The sequence below is a fragment of the Cryptomeria japonica genome, chromosome 11, assembly GCF_030272615.1.
Source record: "Cryptomeria japonica chromosome 11, Sugi_1.0, whole genome shotgun sequence".
NCBI classification, from domain to species: Eukaryota; Viridiplantae; Streptophyta; class Pinopsida; order Cupressales; family Cupressaceae; genus Cryptomeria; species Cryptomeria japonica.
The window spans coordinates 265,077,823-265,098,086 of NC_081415.1; the positions used below are offsets into that span (position 1 = coordinate 265,077,823).

A 20,264-nucleotide genomic window follows, 5' to 3' on the forward strand; every position below is an offset into this window, starting at 1 on the left:
CAATTTCACAATGTTTTGTTCGGCCACAGTTGCTTGCAGTCATTTCAAACATTGAACCGCTACATATAACCGTATATTATTGTTTTGTTGTTTTCCATTTTGGGATGGCTTGTTCAATCATTTAACTAATATGTTTTTCTGCCAATGAAGGATGTGAATTACTATGCCTCCTTTTATTCATAAAAGCACTACAAACATATGATGCCTTTATATTTCAGCATTTTGTATACATAAACACATCTCCACACTTTTGATCGCAATGTACATGTCTATGAATTTTCTTTTCTATTCAAATTGCAATTCTATGTACGTTCTCTTATTAGTTGTTTCACATTTACATAACAAAATTTAAGTTCAAATCATGTCTGCATTCCCTGCTTCAAATTAATGTTTATTTGTTTCCATTTATGTATTTGCATTAACACACACACACACACACACACACACACACACACACACACACACACACATATATCGTTATGCATCTGCCTGTATATGCATATGTGCATATACATATACATAAATGTAAGTCTTGCCCTGCATAAGGGTCTACATATGCACCTATGTAAGTTTGTACTACTCTGAACTGCACATACGTATCTCTCTATTCCACATTTGCATAACAAAATTAAACTCCAACCCATGACACTACGACCTGCTTCATATGAATCTTTATATCATTATATTATTCTATTTACGTATGCACAAACACACATTTATATATGGATGTTCATCTCAGTATATATGAATGTGTGCATATATATATATATATATGTATGTGTGTGTGTGTGTGTGTGTGTGTGTGTGTGTGTGTGTGTGTGTGTACATATATATATGTGTGTGTATATATATATATATGTATATATATATATGTATATATATACATATATATATATATATATGTGTGTGTGTGTGTATATACATACATATATATATATACATATATGTATGTATATATATATATATACGTATATATATGTATATATATATATACGTATGTATATGTATATATACATATACATATGTATATATACGTATATATATACATATGTATATATATATATATACATATGTATATATATATATACATACGTATATATATACATATGTATATATACGTATATATATACATATGTATATATATGTGTATGTATGTATATGTATATATATATATATATATATATATATATATATATATATATATGTCGATATGTCGATGCTTTTCTTTACATAAATGTGTGCATATACACATATGTAAGTATATATTGCTATGGACTGCATATACATGTTTGTTTATCCATTCATATATATATATATATATATATATATATATATATATATATATATACATATATATACACACATCTGTGTGTATACATTTACATAGAGATGCTCGACTACCTATGTGTTTCCATACCCACACATATGACTATGCATTGCTTTTTGCCACAATATATTTATATACATACATATGCTGCACTCCCCTTCATGTTCAGCCAACAAAGGACGGTGGAGAACCACTACATAGCAACTGGGATTCTCCCACCTCAACCATCTTTGCTGCCTTTCATGCATATAACACCACATGTTTTCCCATCATACACTTTTGTTTTATACTGCCTTTCAAGCATACTTCATTGGAGTTCTGCATTGTTATTTACATTTCCTTAACAAATCAACATCTATGTTATGTATTTTCCCAAAACAAGAAAATAATTCCATGTTTTTTTCCTTTCTTTGTATAAATCTTGGATCCTAAACTCTACCTCTTCTACCTTCTTCACAAAAATACCATTTTGCATATATATCTATCTATTTGTATGCACACACACACACACACACACACACACACACACACACACACACACACACACACACACACACACACACACACACACACACACACACACACACACACACACACACACACACACACAAGCACACTAACAAAGACACACACACACACACACACACACACACACACACACACACACACACATATGTCTATATCTATGTTTATTTATATACATATATACTTTAACACCTAAGTATATATCTATATGTGCTTATACATATGCATATATGTATCTCTTCCTCTAGATAGGTATCTATGTTCATCTCAGTATATATACATATATATATATATGTGTGTGTGTGTGTGTGTGTGTGTGTGTGTGTGTGTGTGTGTGTGTGTGTGTGTGTGTGTGTGTGCGTGCTTCTCTCCATAAATGTATGCATATGCACATATGCAAGTATATCCTGCTTCGGACTGCATATATTTGTTTGTATATCCATATATATATATATATGCAAGTATATATGCCTTTGTGTGTATGCATTTACATAAAGATGCTACACTCTCTGTGTGTTTCCATATTCACACATATGCCTATATATTTTTGTTTGCTACATATATATTTATATACATATGTAAGTATATCCTGCTTTCGACTGCATATATATATATATATGCAGGTATATATGCCTCTGTGTGTATGCATTTACATAGAGATGCTACACTCTCTGTGTTTCCATATTCACACATATGTCTATATATCTTTCTTTGCTACATATATATTTATATACATATGTAAGTATATCCTGCTTTCGACTGCATATATATATATATATATATATATATATATAGATGCAAGTATATATGCCTCTGTGTCTATGCACTTGCATAGAGATGTTATATATATATATATATATATATATATATATATATATAGATGCAAGTATATATGCCTCTGTGTCTATGCACTTGCATAGAGATGTTATATATATATATATATATATATATATATATATATATATATATATATATATATATATATATATATATATATATATATATATATATATATATATATATATATATATATATATATATATATATATATATATATATATATATATATATATATATATATATATATATATATATATATATATAGATGCAAGTATATATGCCTCTGTGTCTATGCACTTGCATAGAGATGTTGCACTCTCTATGTATTTCCATATTCACACATATGCCTATATATTTTTGTTTGCTGCATATATATTTATATACATGCATATCTTGCAATCCCCTTTGCCTTCAGCCGGCAGAGGAGGGTGGAGAACCATTGGAAGGGAATTGGGGTTCTATCGGTTGCACCGTTTTTGCTACCTTTCATGGATATGACAGCACGTGTTTCCTGCCATCATGCACTTTCGTTATATACTGCCTTGCAAGCATCCTTCATGTCGTTTCTACATTATTATTCATTTGTATATATATGTGTGTGTGTGTGTGTGTGTGTGTGTGTGTGTGTGTGTGTGTGTACAAGTATATATGCCTTTGTGTGTATGCATTTACATAGAGATGCTACACTCTCTATGTATTTCCATATTCACACATATGCCTATATATTTTTGTTTGCTGCATATATATTTACATACATATGTAAGTATATCCTGGTTTCGACTGCATATATGTGTATGTATATATATATATATATATATATATATATATATATATATATATATATATATATATATATATATATGCAGGTATATATGCCTCTGTGTGTATGCACTTGCATAGAGATGCTGCACTCTCTGTCTATTTCCATATTCACACATATGCCTATATATTTTTGTTTGCTGCATATATATTTATATACATGCATATCTTGCAATCCCCTTTGCCTTCAGCCGGCGAAGGAGGGTGGAGAACCATTGGAAGGGAATTGGGGTTCTGCCGGTTGCATCGTTTTCACTACCTTTCATGGATATGACAACGCATGTTTCCTACCATCATGCACTTTTGTTATATACTGCCTTGCAAGCATCCTTCATGCCGCTTCTACATTATTATTCATCCGTATATATATATATATATATATATATATATATATATATATATATATATGCCTTTGTGTGTATGAATTTACATAGAGATGATACACTCTCTATGTATTTCCATTTTCACACATATGCCTATATATTTTTGTTTGCTACATATATATTTATATACATATGTAAGTATATCCTGGTTTCGACTGCATATATATGTATGTATATCCATTTACATATATATATATATATATATATATATATATATATATATATATATATGTATATATATATATATACATGTATATATATGTATATATGTATATATACATGTATATATATGTATATATGTATATATACATGTATATATATGTATATATGTATATATACATATATATACATATATATGTATATATGTATATATACATGTATATATGTATATATACATGTATATATATGTATACATGTTGTGTGGGAGAAAAAGTGACACTAAGCAAACATGCCCTAATCTCACTTTCAACCACACACTTGTGGAATACGAAAGAGCCTAGAGGTATCACACAATTGGCTACTTCTTCTTGTGGAAGAGAGAGCCACGAGCTACCTATTAGGATTTCTATTCCTTTGTTGTAATTGAAAGATGAAATGATGCAAGTTCAATCCCTAACCCCAAAGTGCAAGTATGAACTAATAACAAGATTACAGAATTGAACTTAAATGGTGGAAAGCTATAAACACAAGGACAAGATAAGAATGCAAATGCGTACCCAGAGTTAAAATATGACTGAAAATGTTCGGGACGGGGGTGCGGGCGCCACTATCCTGATTCTGCCCCTGAAACTGCTCCGGAAACTGCTGTTTTGCACTCTGGAAAAGCTGTCAAAAATGCTGAAAATGTTGTCTGTCAGGAGGACCAGGGCGCCCAGCGCCCCTGTCCCAGGGACCAGGGCGCCCCACGCCCTTGTCCTGGGTTTCTGCTCTGCAATTTGGTGTGGAGTTCTGTCTCAGTCTGCTCTTCCTGGATCTGTACCCTGCGGCATCGTCTGAGTCCCGAAACCTGCACTTATATTTGAAAAGGTGTTTTGGGCGGCTATATAGGGTTTTGCCTTAGTCAAACCCCCGCTTCGGTGATTTCCACCTCCACGAATAGCCAAGTTGTATTGTAAAATGTATTGTGTGTGCAGACCTAGTGTGTGTGCAAGGTCCTTAAATGCAAGAAAGCAAACTAGAGCAACCTAGAAAGTAAACCCTAATTGCCTGTAAATGATAATGTAAATGCTCTAAATCAAGATGCAAAGTGATCTAAAGCATGAATAAAGGATATATTGAAGCTTATGCAAAGACATGAAATCATACCCAACCCCAAGGGAGGGATACAAGCCAATCTTCAGTCGGTAATCTCCTATTGTTCTTCAATGTCTTCCAAGCCCTAAATGGATGAATGAAATTGATAAATTCTTGATAGAAGGATGTTGAATGTTGTTGAAGTCTTCAAAGATCTGCTCTTTCGCTGCATATGAGGTCCTGAAAACCAAAATTCCGATCCTTTCAAATGAAGAAAGAGAGCTCTTATATATGAAACCCTAGGTCTTAATTTCATCTTTTGGCCGACCTAGAGATTGAATCTCTCACCAATTTCTTGGGGTTAAGCTTTATTTTATGATTGGATCGCGCTCCTAAAATTTCGGGAAAAATGTCCAGGACCATGTTGCACTCCGGGCGCCATGGTCCCAACAACTTTTCACCAAATTTTCAGGACTGTCGGATATGATGATTTTAGAGAGAATCCCGAAGTTACAGGTGATTTCGAGATGTTTTGACCCCCGAAATCAAGCCCCCAAGTTCAAAATAGGACCTAATTAGGGTTTTTGATTAAATGATGTATAGGAGGAATAAAATGAAAGGGGCACACTTTAATGAAAAGGGCCCAACTTTATGATATGGGAGATGATAAAATAGAACCCTAGACCTAATTAATTTAATTAATTAAGTGCTAAAGGGGAAATGTAATGCAAAATGCAAACTGCGCCAAGGCGGGTGCTAAACTAGGTGTGAAATTGTACCACCCTAGCAAGTGCGTACAATTTACGACGCTACATTTAGCCCCCACTTTAGCGGTCATATGAACACTACGTGCATATGCAAGCTAAAGTACAGAAAAGTAAACATTATTTGAAAAAGGATATATCCATAAGTCTGTCGAACGAAGCCCCCAGCGGTATCTGCAGTACACAGTTAGGAAGCGCACCCTACAAAACACACGTGTTAGATCACAAAATCACCTAATGCTTACTAAGGAAGATGATGAAAATTCGAGGGTAGCTATATGCCCCCCCCTGTTTCGGCTTGCTAATTTTAGTGAGTTGAAACAGGGTATCATGTTTACCACTTCGAATTGTTAAAGAATATTGATGACAAATGCTCACAAGAAGATTTGATATGAGATCAAAAACTAATGGAGAATCATTTGGTAAGAAAGAGGACTAAATCTCAATTCCAACACAACAAAGAGTGTGAGGATTTGAGAGTTCTCTAACACAAGATGAAGGATGTAAATGGAAACAAAATGCAAAGAGAAGAAAAGAAAGGAAAAAAGCATGAATACACACATTGGTGATCCATGAGAATAATAGTGAGAGAAAAAACATGGACTTCTCGCCCCTAGATCTTGTCTAGGTGATCCATGGGACAAAGGACATGGAAAACTAGCCCCTAGAGTCTGTCTAGGTGATCCATGTAAGGGAGGAGAGTGAGAAAGTCTAGCCTTATGCCGCTAGTTCCACTCAACCTCGTGCATGTGTGTGTAAGGGAGGTTAGAAGCACCTCATAGGAGTCTATGCCCAAGTATGCTACAACCCGTATATGTATAGTACAAAAGCGTGACATCTCACTCTAAGAGTCTGTGCTCTGGTTCTGAGAATAATCACCTTGCATAAAAGAAAAATGGAGACATCTCGCTCTAAGAGTCTGTGCTCTGGTTCCGAGAATGACCCATTGCTCAAAAAGTGTAATGTTTATGTCATAAGCAAAGTAGAACAAGGATACCTACCTTCATCACAAAAGAAGATACCCCAAAAATGCAACAATGTCATAGATCCAAGCAAGAGACTTCTGCACTCCTTAAGAAAGGATAAGATAGTTGAAAAGGGATATCTTGTAGTATGTGTAAAGGAGATCCTTAGAGGAGAAGAAATATTTGTACAAAAGACACCTATCCCTGAGAGAAATTGTCTTAGACAAATATAACATCTTCTAGAATAAGACAAATAAGAATGCAATACTTCCTTCTTTTGCGAGGTGAAAGTGATTCTTAATGAAGGATGACGCTCTTTTTAACCCAATTAGGAGAGTGAATTCGCTATGGATGTATTTTACCAAGTGCAAAAGAGGTTGTAGTCAAGGACTTACACCTCTTGTAAGAGAGAACCCTTGAACAAACAACAACAAATGCGTACAAGGCATAACATCAAGTAATAAAGTCCACACCATCCACAAAATAGGAAAAAGTGGATCCTTAGATAAAAATAAGGAAAGATCATTGCCTCCCAAGGATAAGGAAAATGAGAAGGACTTACACAATCCTCTAGGGAGAGATTTGGACATAAGCAAAAGAAGATATGTATGAAATCATTCTTGTCTACATAGGAACAAGAAAATTAGGCTATTATGTTGCTTCAAAAAAATATGATTGCACTTGAAATTGTACCATCATGAATGACAATGAGCCCCCAGTAAATGAGCTACCAATGTCACATAATGATGAGCAGCATAATAGCCATTAATGTTATTTAAAGACATGATAGACTAAATGAGGTATTTGAATATGACATGTTAAATGCTCAACTATAAGTGAGATCAAGAACATGTATAAAATGATAAAGATTGAAGAAGAAAAGTCACATGAAATCTTAGAAGAGGGATGAGTGTAATTTATTAGAGCCTTATCCCTAGAGGAAAGGACTTTATGATGAATAGGAGATAAAGATTCATAAGTGGATTTAGAAATTTGAGGGGATTCATAAAGAGATTTGTTCATTGAGAAGATTTCCTTATGAGGGGAATGAGAGTTGATAGAAGTAGAAGATGATTTAGTTGAAGTGAGATCATCATCACTACTAAATATAGCATTCACATTGAGAGATGGTCTTTTAGATGCTTTGGTACGTTTGCAGGGATTATAGCCGAGTCCAAAGGCATAATTGTGAAAATTAGTCTCTAGAGGAACTTTTATCCCTTGTTCATGAGCACCACAACCATTTCCATGATACCCATGCTTAGCAAAAATGCGAAAACCATGACCATAACGATCAGCCATTTCAGGAAGAGAAGGTGGTTTTTCATAAGACAAAGAATCAAACTCTTCATAATTAGAGGTGTGAGGAGAAGAAGTTTGAGAAGCGGCCACAAAATTATTGCTCATAGGTTCAGGTAAGATTGATTGATTTTTAGTTTCTTCCTTCTTTTTAACTTTAAACTCTCTAGGAGGAACCCTATACTCACCTACAAAGGTGGGATTAAAGTCAAGAGATCCCCAATCGTCATCTGCGAGAACCTTCTCAGGATCAAAAGCCTTTTTATGCGTATATTCAAGTCGAGAAGGATCTTCTTCAGGAGCTTCAGACTCATCCAAAGAATTTTGATTATCATAGGGTAATGATTTGTTCATAGGTATCTTGTTTAAAGCGTCATCATTAGAAGAGGAAGATTTAGAAGAACTCCCTTTGGAAGTAGATGTTTGCAAACAAGCCTGAAGATTAGTATCACCTATCAAGGTATATGTCTTATTGTTATAAATAAATTTAACTTGTCTATGCAATGTAGAGGGGACAGCTTGCATACTGTGAATCCAAGGTCTCCCTAATAATAAGTTGTATGTTAGATTCCCCGACATAACATGGATAGGAGTAGGCAAAGTAACAGGTCCCACTGTGATGGGTAAGGTGATAATACCTAATGAAGACTTAGCCACATTATCAAAGCCTCGAATGGGACGAGAGTCAGGCTCAATAAGGGATGTATCCACATTCATCTTATGCAATAGATTAATGCTACACACATTAAGGCCAGAGCCATTATCTACCAGTGTTCGTCTTATAGCAGTGTCATTTATGATAACCACAATCATCAAGGGATCATATTGTTGTTGAATTTCACTAGTAGGCAACTCGTCTTGGGTAAACACAATTTGAGCTTTAGGATTCATCACAAAGTTAACCAAAGACACTATATTACTAGATGTATTAGGTGGAGGAACATTCAAATCTTTCAAGGCATCTTGTAACATTCCATGATGAGCAGAAGAAGTTTGGATCAAATCCCAAAGGGATATCTTAGCAGGGGTAGTTTTAAGTTGTTCTATGAGATCATAGTCCTTACTAAGCATTTGTGAAATCCGTGGAGCTTGGGGAAGAATAGGTTGGGAAGGAGGAAGTGAAGTTGGGATAACTGGAGGAGGATTAGGTTGCCTATTGTTTCTAGTATTATAAGTATGGGCAACCGCATGATAACTCTCTCTAGTCAATTGCTTAGCATACTCATAAGGGCTCTTAGAGGAATAACCTCCTTGCACAGTAATAACAGGTTTCTTAGGAGTGCAAAAAGAATCATTAGCATAACCACCTTGAACCACTAAGATAGGCTTATTTAAAGGTTGAGAATTTTGAGAAGGACAAGCACCTTGGATAGTGAAGAGAGGTTTGTTAGGTGTTTCATTCACATGTATCAAATTGATTGAGGATGGTTTAGAGGAATGAACAAAAGTGTTGGAAGAATTGTTGATAGTCTTCTCTTGCACTAAAATCTCATCATGGATTAAATCAATTTTAGGAGAGAGACAAGGGGTAGGCATTGATGTTCTAGTAGGCAGAGTAATACTAGGAAAGGTCATATCATCCTCTATCATCAAAGGATCTACATGGGGAAACTCTCTAGGAGAAGGATCAACATTACTCTCTAAAGTCTCACTTTTGAGAGAGAGATCTTTGAAAGAGATGTTAACCATCTTGCTTTGAACTAGGGTTTCCTTATGAGTAGAACCAAGTTGAGGAGAGGGAGATGCTTTATTTTTAGAGGGAGAATGATTAAGATTCAAGGAAGGGGAGAAACTATCAAGGGAGTTTCCAATCTTGATTTCATCCCCTTTGGCTAGGGGTAGAGAATAATCTATACCTTCTTCTAATGGTTCATCCCAAATAGTGAGGTTGTTGAAAGGAATGTTTGAAGTATTGTCAATTTTGGGAGAGGAGATAACATTGTTTATTAATTCCTCATCCTTAGGAGGGAGAGCATCAATAGATGTGTTAAACTCATCCTCTTTCCTCAAAATATGTTCAATATGATCTTTAGGGGAGAGAGAATTAAGGAAATTTCTTATTATTTCATCTTCTTTCTCTAAGGGATGCTTATGGGTAAGACCAACTTTAGGAGAAGGGTAAGCATTTATCATTAATTCATCATCTCTAGTGGGAATTTTGTTGGAAAAGGAAAGGCCATCACTAGGAAATGTAGGGATAATGTCATCTTCTTGCACAAAAGGATCCTCATGAAGGGAGCATTTTTTAGGAGCTACAAGGTCATCAAGGGCATCATCCAACAAAGCATGATCATATCTATTAAAAGGTTTATCTTTTGATTCAAAAGGAGATATCTCTTCATAGAGGGGATCATTGAAAACAACCATGTTACTAGATTTAGTGGAAGAGTTGATAGGAATGTACCCTTGAGAGGAATCATTCGACTTATCTTTCTCATCACAACGAAATGACATAGTAACAATGTTTATGAGTTTTTGGTAAAATGAAGGTTTGGTATATTTAGGTTTCAAAAACTCATCTAAAGCTTCATCTAACTCATAATCATCACAAATATGAACATCTTGCAAATAAAAATCTGACATTTTGAAATTGCATAAAATTTAAACACACAATGCAAAGAAACACACTTTTTTTTTTTTTTAATGAAAATGAAATGAAAACACACTAAATCTAGATCTAGATCTAACAAATGCATTGCAAGAGGAAGCAATGATAGATTCACGTCGGGTTCACCAAAAATGTGTGGGAGAAAAAGTGACACTAAGCAAACATGCCCTAATCTCACTTTCAACCACACACTTGTGGAATACGAAAGAGCCTAGAGGTATCACACAATTGGCTACTTCTTCTTGTGGAAGAGAGAGCCACGGGCTACCTATTAGGATTTCTATTCCTTTGTTGTAATTGAAAGATGAAATGATGCAAGTTCAATCCCTAACCCCAAAGTGCAAGTATGAACTAATAACAAGATTACAGAATTGAACTTAAATGATGGAAAGCTGTAAACACAAGGACAAGATAAGAATGCAAATGCGTACCCGGAGTTAAAATATGACTGAAAATGTTCGGGACGGGGGCGCGGGCACCACTGTCCTGATTCTGCCCCTGAAATTGCTCCGGAAACTGCTGTTTTGCACTCTGGAAAAGCTGTCAAAAATGCTGAAAATGCTGTCTGTCAGGAGGACCAGGGCGCCCAGCGCCCCTGTCCTGGCAGGACCAGGGTGCCCCACGCCCTTTTCCTGGGTTTCTGCTTTGCAATTTGGTGTGGAGTTCTGTCTCAGTCTGCTCTTCCTGGATCTGTACCCTGCGGCGTCGTTTGAGTCCCGAAACCTGCACTTATATTTGAAAAGGTGTTTTGGGCGGCTATATAGGGTTTTGCCTTAGTCAAACCCCCGCTTCGGTGATTTCCACCTCCACGAATAGCCAAGTTGTATTGTAAAATGTATTGTGTGTGCAGACCCAGTGTGTGTGCAAGGTCCTTAAATGCAAGAAAGCAAACTAGAGCAACCTAGAAAGTAAACCCTAATTGTCTGTAAATGATAATGTAAATGCTCTAAATCAAGATGCAAAGTGATCTAAAGCACGAATAAAGGATATATTGAAGCTTATGCAAAGACATGAAAACAACATGAAATCATACCCAACCCCAAGGGAGGGATACAAGCCAATCTTCAGTCGGTAATCTCCTATTGTTCTTCAATGTCTTCCAAGCCCTAAATGGATGAATGAAATTGATAAATTATTGATAGAAGGATGTTGAATGTTGTTGAAGTCTTCAAAGATCTGCTCTTTCACTGCATATGAGGTCCTAAAAACCAAAATTCCGATCCTTTCAAATGAAGAAAGAGAGCTCTTATATATGAAACCCTAGGTCTTAATTTCATCTTTTGGCCGACCTAGAGATTGAATCTCCCGCCAATTTCTTGGGGTTAAGCTTTATTTTATGATTGGATCGCGCTCCTAAAATTTCGAGAAAAATGTTCGGGACCATGTTGCACTCCGGGCGCCATGGTCCCGACAACTTTTCACCAAATTTTCAGGACTGTCGGATATGATGATTTTAGAGAGAATCCCGAAGTTACAGGTGATTTCGAGATGTTTTGACCCCCGAAATCAAGCCCCCAAGTTCAAAATAGGACCTAATTAGGGTTTTTGATTAAATGATGTATAGGAGGAATAAAATGAAAGGGGCACACTTTAATGAAAAGGGCCCAACTTTATGATATGGGAGATGATAAAATAGAACCCTAGACCTAATTAATTTAATTAATTAAGTGCTAAAGGGGAAATGTAATGCAAAATGCAAACTGCGCCAAGGCGGGTGCTAAACTAGGTGTGAAATTGTACCACCCTAGCAAGTGCGTACAATTTACGACGCTACACATGTATATATATGTATACATGTATATATGTATATATACATGTATACACATATATATACATACATGTATATATATGTATATATATATATATGTATATATACATGTATATATATGTATACATGTATATATATATATATATATATATATATGTATACATGTATATATGTATATATACATAGATATGTATATATATATGTATATATGTATACATAGATATATATATGTATACATGTATATATATATATATGTATACATGTATATATGTATATATACATAGATATGTATATATATATATGTATATATGTATACATAGATATATATATATGTATATATGTATCTATGTATGCAGGTATATATGCCTCTGTGTGTATGCACTTGCATAGAGATGCTGCACTCTCTGTGTATTTCCATATTCACACATATGCCTGTGTATTTTTGTTTGCTGCATATATATTTATATACATGCATATCTTGCAATCCCTTTTGCCTTCGGCCGGTGGAGGAGGGTGGAGAACCATTGGAAGGGAATTGGGGTTCTACCGGCTGCACCGTTTTGACTACCTTTCATGGATATGACAACACATGTTTCCTACCATTGGAAGCCGCCTAGGGTTCTTCTGATTTAAAGCCCTGCATTCCATTTTGCATTCTTTTCGCATACATATGCTCCCAACCATTTGTGCCACACAATTAATACACCTCCACTTCTTCTTTTCATCTTATACCTTCTCGTTCTAACAAACCACTACTCTTGTATTTCTCTCAGATCTCCGACGCACTTGCTCCACAAATGTCAGATTTGCAAAGGGCTAGAAAGAAAGAACAAAATAGGATCTACTATGCAAAACATAAAGAAGAAATTTCATTAAGGCGGCGAAACAAACGCCTTCATTGTAACATTGATACCAATGTTTTGCAACCGTTGCCAACCCTGGTTGCATCTCGCTCTTCAGCCATCCCCATCCCTCGCATACCGCTGCCCTCTTCTGAACCCCATCCATCAACTGTGCTCCAACCACATTCAAGTCAACCCACCCAATCTGCTGCACAATCCAGCCAACCCCACATGCAACCGTTGCCAATTAATCTGCAAACAAATGCTACATCTAATGCTACAACAACACCAATCTCAGAAAATCTCAAATCTTCTGCATTTACAACTGCACTAGCTTCTTTCCGAGCAAGGATTGACAACTTGTCGCATCTACAGATATGTACAATCTGCAAAGAGAAGTATGTTGGTATGCATGTCAAATTAACTCAGCCTGTTATCATTTGCACAAGATTTTATAATGAAAAGGGTGTTCACAGATTCTATATTGCAAACAATATGGACCCTGGCGAACAACCCTTCATTTTAAAATGACTCTCACAAGTAGAACATATGCTTATAGCAAGGATTGCTCCTATTTTGCAAGTAAGCCATGCCAGAGGTGGTCAATACAAATATACAGGGCACACCATTAATTTCCCACAAGACATTTCAGAAATAGCAACTACTTTGCCCTGCAAATTCCAACATTTGGAAGTTGTAATTATTCGAAGGACAAATCTTGAAGGAAAACAATATGATTGTTACGTCAACAAGTTCCATGTTATGGACGCATTGCATTACAAAATTCAACATGACCAATACTACAGTGATGTTATCATTGATGATGCAACTGTTGATTTATTGCCATAAACATCTACCAATATATCTGAATTCTTGCATGTCCTTCCAAATTCCTTTGATTTGCAACCACCTTCCCCAACACGAGCAACTCTCTAATGATGATGAAGTTGAATTGCAGACCACATCATCATTCATCCCAAAACTACCATGTTTAGCCCCTGAACTAGATGTCGTTAAAAAGATATTACACCTTCATACGGATGATCAAAATGTTGCACCTTGGCCTGAAATAAGTTCCTCACCCATTAATGAATACAACACTGAAGGCTTGTTTACTATGGCTTTCCCAACATTGTTCCCAAGCGGATCCGCACTGCCACTCCAACCAAGGACAAAACATGTCCACTTGCATGAATATGCTTTCCACTTGATAAGATATCATGACCAAAGGTTTGGACAGCATGTTAGGTTCATATATTATCTTTACAATCTACTTATGAGACACCGTTCCCAGCAAACAGCTTCAGTTTTCCTACGCACCAACTTAGAAAACTCCATCCCAACTACTTTACAAGCTTTGCGTGAACAACCCCAATCCACACCATCCGATCAATTGCCAAACCAATTAATGCGTTTTGCAGCTTCTTTGCGAGGTACAAGAGCTTATTGGAAAAGATCACGCAAGGATCTCACTGCAATGATACACCAATTGGGAGCACCTACATTATTCTTCACATTAAGTGCAGCTGATACCAAATGGCCAGAACTACATAAATTGTTTCCACCTAACTTGTCTCTAGAATTCCAATCCATGAAGAAGCAATTTATACAAAACATTGTCCACAATCCACACGTCACAGCATTGTTTTTGCATTTTAGATTCACAATATTCCATGAGGAGATTATTGACAAGCTTTTCAAAGCTAAAGACCATTGGTGCAGGTACAAATGGCAACATCGTGGGTCCGCACATATACATGGCTTCTTGTGGTTACCAAATGCTCCTGATATGGACAAAATAAACTGGTCTAACCATGAAGCTGTCCAATCAGCTAAGTCCTTTTTTGACAGGTATGTCACAACATGGAATCCTCGCAACCAAATTGGCCAAGCCAACAGACTGCTTCACTCTTTGATCCCTGCATGGCTGATACAAACCAAATTCTATCCATTGACCCTCTCTTTGACTATGAGGAACTCGTCAATGTTGTTCAGCGACATACAAAATGTTCTGCCCACACTTGGTTAAAAAAAAAAGGCTGCTCAACCCTCCATTGTTGCTACAAAGCACCTTGGCCCGAGCAAGATTTTTCAACACTAATTGTTGATGCTGCCAACAACCCATCATATGAACCAACAAGAAATGACAATCGTTTGAACATTCACAGTCCAATCATGCTTGCAATATGGCGTTCAAATATTGATTGCCAACCCGTTTGTTCCAAAATGGCTGTCATACAATATATCTCTAAATATGCTGCAAAAACAAAACAAAAGTCAGTAGGTTATGTTGACATCCTAAAGAAAATAGTTGCTACAACTAATACGCAAGATACCATCTTGCTCACATACCAAAAATTCATGATGGGGATAGTTGCTGATCGTGACATCAGCGCACAAGAAACTTGCCATATGTTGCAAAAACTCCCATTGATAAGTTGTAGCCGACATTTTGTCTCCCTTAATGTCAGCAGAAAGGCCCTCCATCGAATTGCTGAACAAAATGACAATGCCGAACTTTCCAAATCTTATATTTCTACTTATATGGAAAGATCTATTGAATTGGAAAGCATCTCGCTGATACAATCAACACAACAATTTTCATACAACACCCAACAGAAAAAGCATCAATGGCAAAAACTCCAAAAACAAGCAATTGTCAATGTTTACCCGCATTTTAAAACCTCTCCACCTGAGGTTGATGACAACTTTGAAGCCTACTGTTGGAGTGAGCTTCTCTTGTACAAACCATTTCGCAATATTCCAACAGATATACGTACATCACCTGCTCAAATCATTGCAAATTGGAAGCTATTGTGCATACATGGTTACACACGTTGGCATATTTATGGAATAGAACATGAATGCAAAACTGAAAATGACATCGACTCTAATGGTGATACTTTCTTATATTCACACAATGAAGACCAATATGAATGGGAATACCTTTCCCAAATGGGTGCTTCAAACAAAATCAATGTAAATGATCTCCAGATGCTGGGTAGACGCGATTACGATATTAACTTTGATTGGCATGCCCCTTATCCCACTGATCCACTTCATCATACTGTTGTTACCTTCATTTCCACTAATAAAATAAATTGCCAACCTAGCATTCTCGAGCCAACTTCTCCTCCCACTACTTCGTTCCCCTTAGCATCAAAACAAAAAATTGCACTTGAACTCATTCTTGCCCATTAGGCATCTCCTGGAACCCCGCCTCCACTCCATATGCTTATACAAGGCACTGCAGGCACTGGTAAATCATATTTGATACAATGCATTAGAAATAAACTTAACCTTTCCACAAATATACAGCTCAATCCTTTGCTTGTGCTTGCCCCAATTGGCGTTTCTGCATATAATATCCAAGCAACAACTATTCATGCTGCCCTGCGCATCCCCCTTAGAGATATGCAACCTTTAATAGGACAGTCTTTGATGCTCTTCCAAGAACAATACAAACACTTACAATATATACTAATTGATGAGATGAGCTTTTTGGGGCCTAAATTGCTTTTGAAAATTGACAACAGATTACGTCAGGCATTCCCTTGCCAACAACACGAACCATTTGGAGGCCTCTCAATCATCCTTGTAGGCGACCTTGGCCAACTACCTCCAGTGATGGACAAGCCTTTGTATGCCTCACATTCTACAACCCTTGCATTATGGCACTCCTTTCAAACTGTTGTTACCTTAGATACAAGTTTCTGACAACAAGGTGCCTCAAACATCCAACAACAATTTCGTGCAATCTTGCAAAACATTAGAAATGCCAATCCACTCCAAACAGATTGGGAAGCTCTTATGTCTCGATCCTCTTCCAAACTGCCTATAGATCATAACAAGCACTTTGACAATTCAATTCATTTGTTTACAACAAATGCATCTGTCAAACACCACAATACTAAAATGCTAAAACAATTACACTTACCTGTTGCAAGATGTCTCGCCCAAAATTCAAGGCAAACAAACCCTGAATATAATAAAGATGAGCAACTTCCTTCAGAATTGCTCCTCTCCCCTAATGAACAAGTTATGTTGATTGCTAATCTATGGATACAAGCTAGTTTGGTCAATGGATCATTAGGACAAATCAGATCCATTATCTATGATACAGATTCTAGACCTCCTGACTTGCCAAAGTATGTGGTTGTTGAATTCAAAAATTATTCTGGCCCTCATTGGGACAATGCAAATCCAAAATTTGTCCCTATACCACCTATCACTCGAGGCAGCCGCACCCAGCTCCCCCTTGCAATGGCTTGGGCCCTTACTATTCACAAATCCCAAGGCCTCACTTTGGACGAAGCAACAATCGACATTGGCAAGGCTGAAAAACAAGGGCTGACCTTCACTGTACTGTCACGAGTGAAGTCTCTTCATGATCTAAGAATAGAGCCACCTTTCAGTTTTGAAAGATATTCAAAATTACAAAGCAATGCTTATACAGCTACGAGGAAAAAAGAGGAAAACAGATTGAGTGCTCTCTCCATTCAGATATTTGCATCGCCTCCCCACCAACAACTCTAATACCCTATAGCATCAGGTACGTCACTCCACCAAATTCCTACCACTCCACCCTTTTACATTTGGGTTTCTCCACTCTCCTCGTTACTTGTATACATTTGGTTTCATAACATCGATTGTTTTCTTGCAGGTGCCATTTCCCCTATTCGTCCACACCTTGTTGTTCGCTGCATGCACCCACATTGTAGGCTTCTTTTCCTCGACCTTCCCCATTCCGCCATTGCACCCCTGGTAACAATATATCTATCAACAACTCTTGCTCTGGCCATTTTCATTTTGAAAAATATACTTTGTTGCTCTTTGCACCTATAATATACTGCTTAATATGAACTCCCCATCACTACACTTCCCTGCACTAGTTAACTTTGTTACAACATAATTGCATTGCAACTAACACCTCTTCCACCTGCACCGCATTCTATATTTTATTTACAGTTTTGTCTAAAACACTTTTACATACATTAATACTAACTTTCCATGTCTCTTTCACATTTAGCTTCATTCTCATTAAATACAACTTCAATTGTTTGTTGTTACCTCCTCTGCTATACTCAATCTACTAAGATAAACTTAAAAAAAAGCAACCTCACTCTGCCAGGTACATTTAACTCGCTGTCCACTCCTTTATTATACTTCTTTTTCCAACTTAACAATCTATTTTTCTCTAATGCAACCCTTTGCAATGCAGCTCCACCTCTTTTGTTAAAACAGAAACACTTTTCCAATGCAGTTTCCCTCCGCTTGGATAACTCAGTTTTAGTTCTGCTAAAATCAGGTACATTCAACCCACTCTCCCCCCTTCCTCTTCTTTGTTTCTGTTCTAACACCTGTCCATTCAATTTGCAGAATTTTCATAGTTAATATATATATATATATATATATATATATATATATATATATATATATATATATATATATATATATATATATATATATCTGTGTGTTACAAATCTGCTGTTTTTTACATCTATGCTATGCAACCCATTGACAATGCTGTTTCCTCTCAACGTATCCTTGGTGAGATACCATGATAAGACCTTCTCTACATGACACATTTTTAGAATTTCTTTATGCAATTTACTATGTGGATGTTTTATATTACCATGTAATCTACTCTTTAATTTAAAAACTTTCTTATAACATCGCTTCCTTACAAAAAATATACACATTCACTTCATTTTGCAGGTCTCCTTTGGCCCAGAAAAGGTTACATTTTCCAGCCAATTCAGCAAATTTTGGGTGAAACAAAAGGTAAACTCCTTCCAAATAATCACTATAACTTGCTGCTATGATCTCTACATTTAACAAACTTATATTCATTCCTGTTTATTTCACATCCACACACACTCTATATAAACTTTTTTTGTACGTTCCCAATACAGTTAGCCATCATCTCTTGCACATTCCACACAAACAGTGAAAGTCCAATTACAAAACAAGCCCCTCACACAGAAGGTACGCTTCGATTCCTCTCCACCTCTCCTCTATACTTTTAATATACAAATTATTCCAACTAATAGTTGACTTCAATTGATTTCGTCACCCCTGCAGGAATCTATTCCAACCAACTGTACACTGTCTTAAAACACATTCCACATCAGATTGCCCACCTCTATTCTACAGCTCGCTCTTGCAGCTTCCTCTGCCAGATTTATATAAACTTATTGTTCTCTTCCACCATTTCGGCTCGCCTATCGGCGCACCGTTGCAGGCACTAAACCTGCAACTGCTAGTTATATTCTGCAATTTTAAACCTTTTAATATATTATTCAAAATATATTTTACTATTAATATAACTACACTTCCTTTTGATATATTGCACTTCCTTTTTTGATAGCTAATATATTTTTAGGCTCAACATCAACTACAGGGGTACCCAATTTTAATTAGCCAACGCTTTGAGAAGCAACTTCCAAAGTGAAAATGCTTATATCTAACTCCTAAGTTTGCGGGTTTGTGGTCATGTGAATCAAGGGCAGGAAACAATTGATACCTGAAGTGTGTTGGATTAAAAACCCCAAACGATCAACTTTAGGGCTCTCTATCCTCTACTGCTTTGAAGTTTGAGAGTACACAGTTATTAAACATTATTGCAATGGCGGAGGAAGAATCACAGAACGGAGAAATTATTGAGAGGCCAATCGATGGGAGCAAAAAGCATCCCTTAGAGCGACCATGGACATTTTGGTTCGACAATCCCTCTGCAAAATCCAAATCGGCAGCCTGGGGCAGCTCCCTTCGCTCTATTTACACATTCAGTACTATCGAGGACTTTTGGTGGTGAGTTTTCAGAAAATCCCACCCAAAAGATTGTTTTAAAGCTAAATTATGTCAAAAAAGGATTTAGTGTTTGGTCAG

At 36.4% G+C, this 20,264-nt stretch overlaps 3 protein-coding genes across 3 annotated transcripts in view; all 3 read left to right on the plus strand.

Annotated features, from left to right (window-relative positions):
- Nucleotides 1-15,236: 15,236 nt before the first annotated feature.
- LOC131860176 (uncharacterized) lies at nucleotides 15,237-16,574 on the plus strand. Its single transcript, XM_059214552.1, has one exon. The coding sequence runs from the start codon at nucleotides 15,237-15,239 to the stop codon at nucleotides 16,572-16,574; it is 1,338 nt and encodes a 445-aa protein (XP_059070535.1).
- Nucleotides 16,575-17,288: 714 nt separating this feature from the next.
- Nucleotides 17,289-17,909, plus strand: LOC131069656 (uncharacterized). The gene has a single exon (XM_058005166.2). It carries the CDS (start codon nucleotides 17,289-17,291, stop codon nucleotides 17,907-17,909), a length of 621 nt encoding a protein of 206 aa, XP_057861149.2.
- Nucleotides 17,910-19,853: 1,944 nt separating this feature from the next.
- Nucleotides 19,854-20,264, plus strand: part of LOC131069718 (eukaryotic translation initiation factor 4E-2) — a 30,170-nt gene continuing 29,759 nt past the window's right edge. The window contains exon 1 of the mRNA XM_058005253.2: nucleotides 19,854-20,186. Within this exon, the coding sequence (XP_057861236.1) occupies nucleotides 20,002-20,186 (185 nt within the window). The 5' untranslated portion in view covers nucleotides 19,854-20,001. The remainder of the gene's footprint in view (nucleotides 20,187-20,264) is intronic.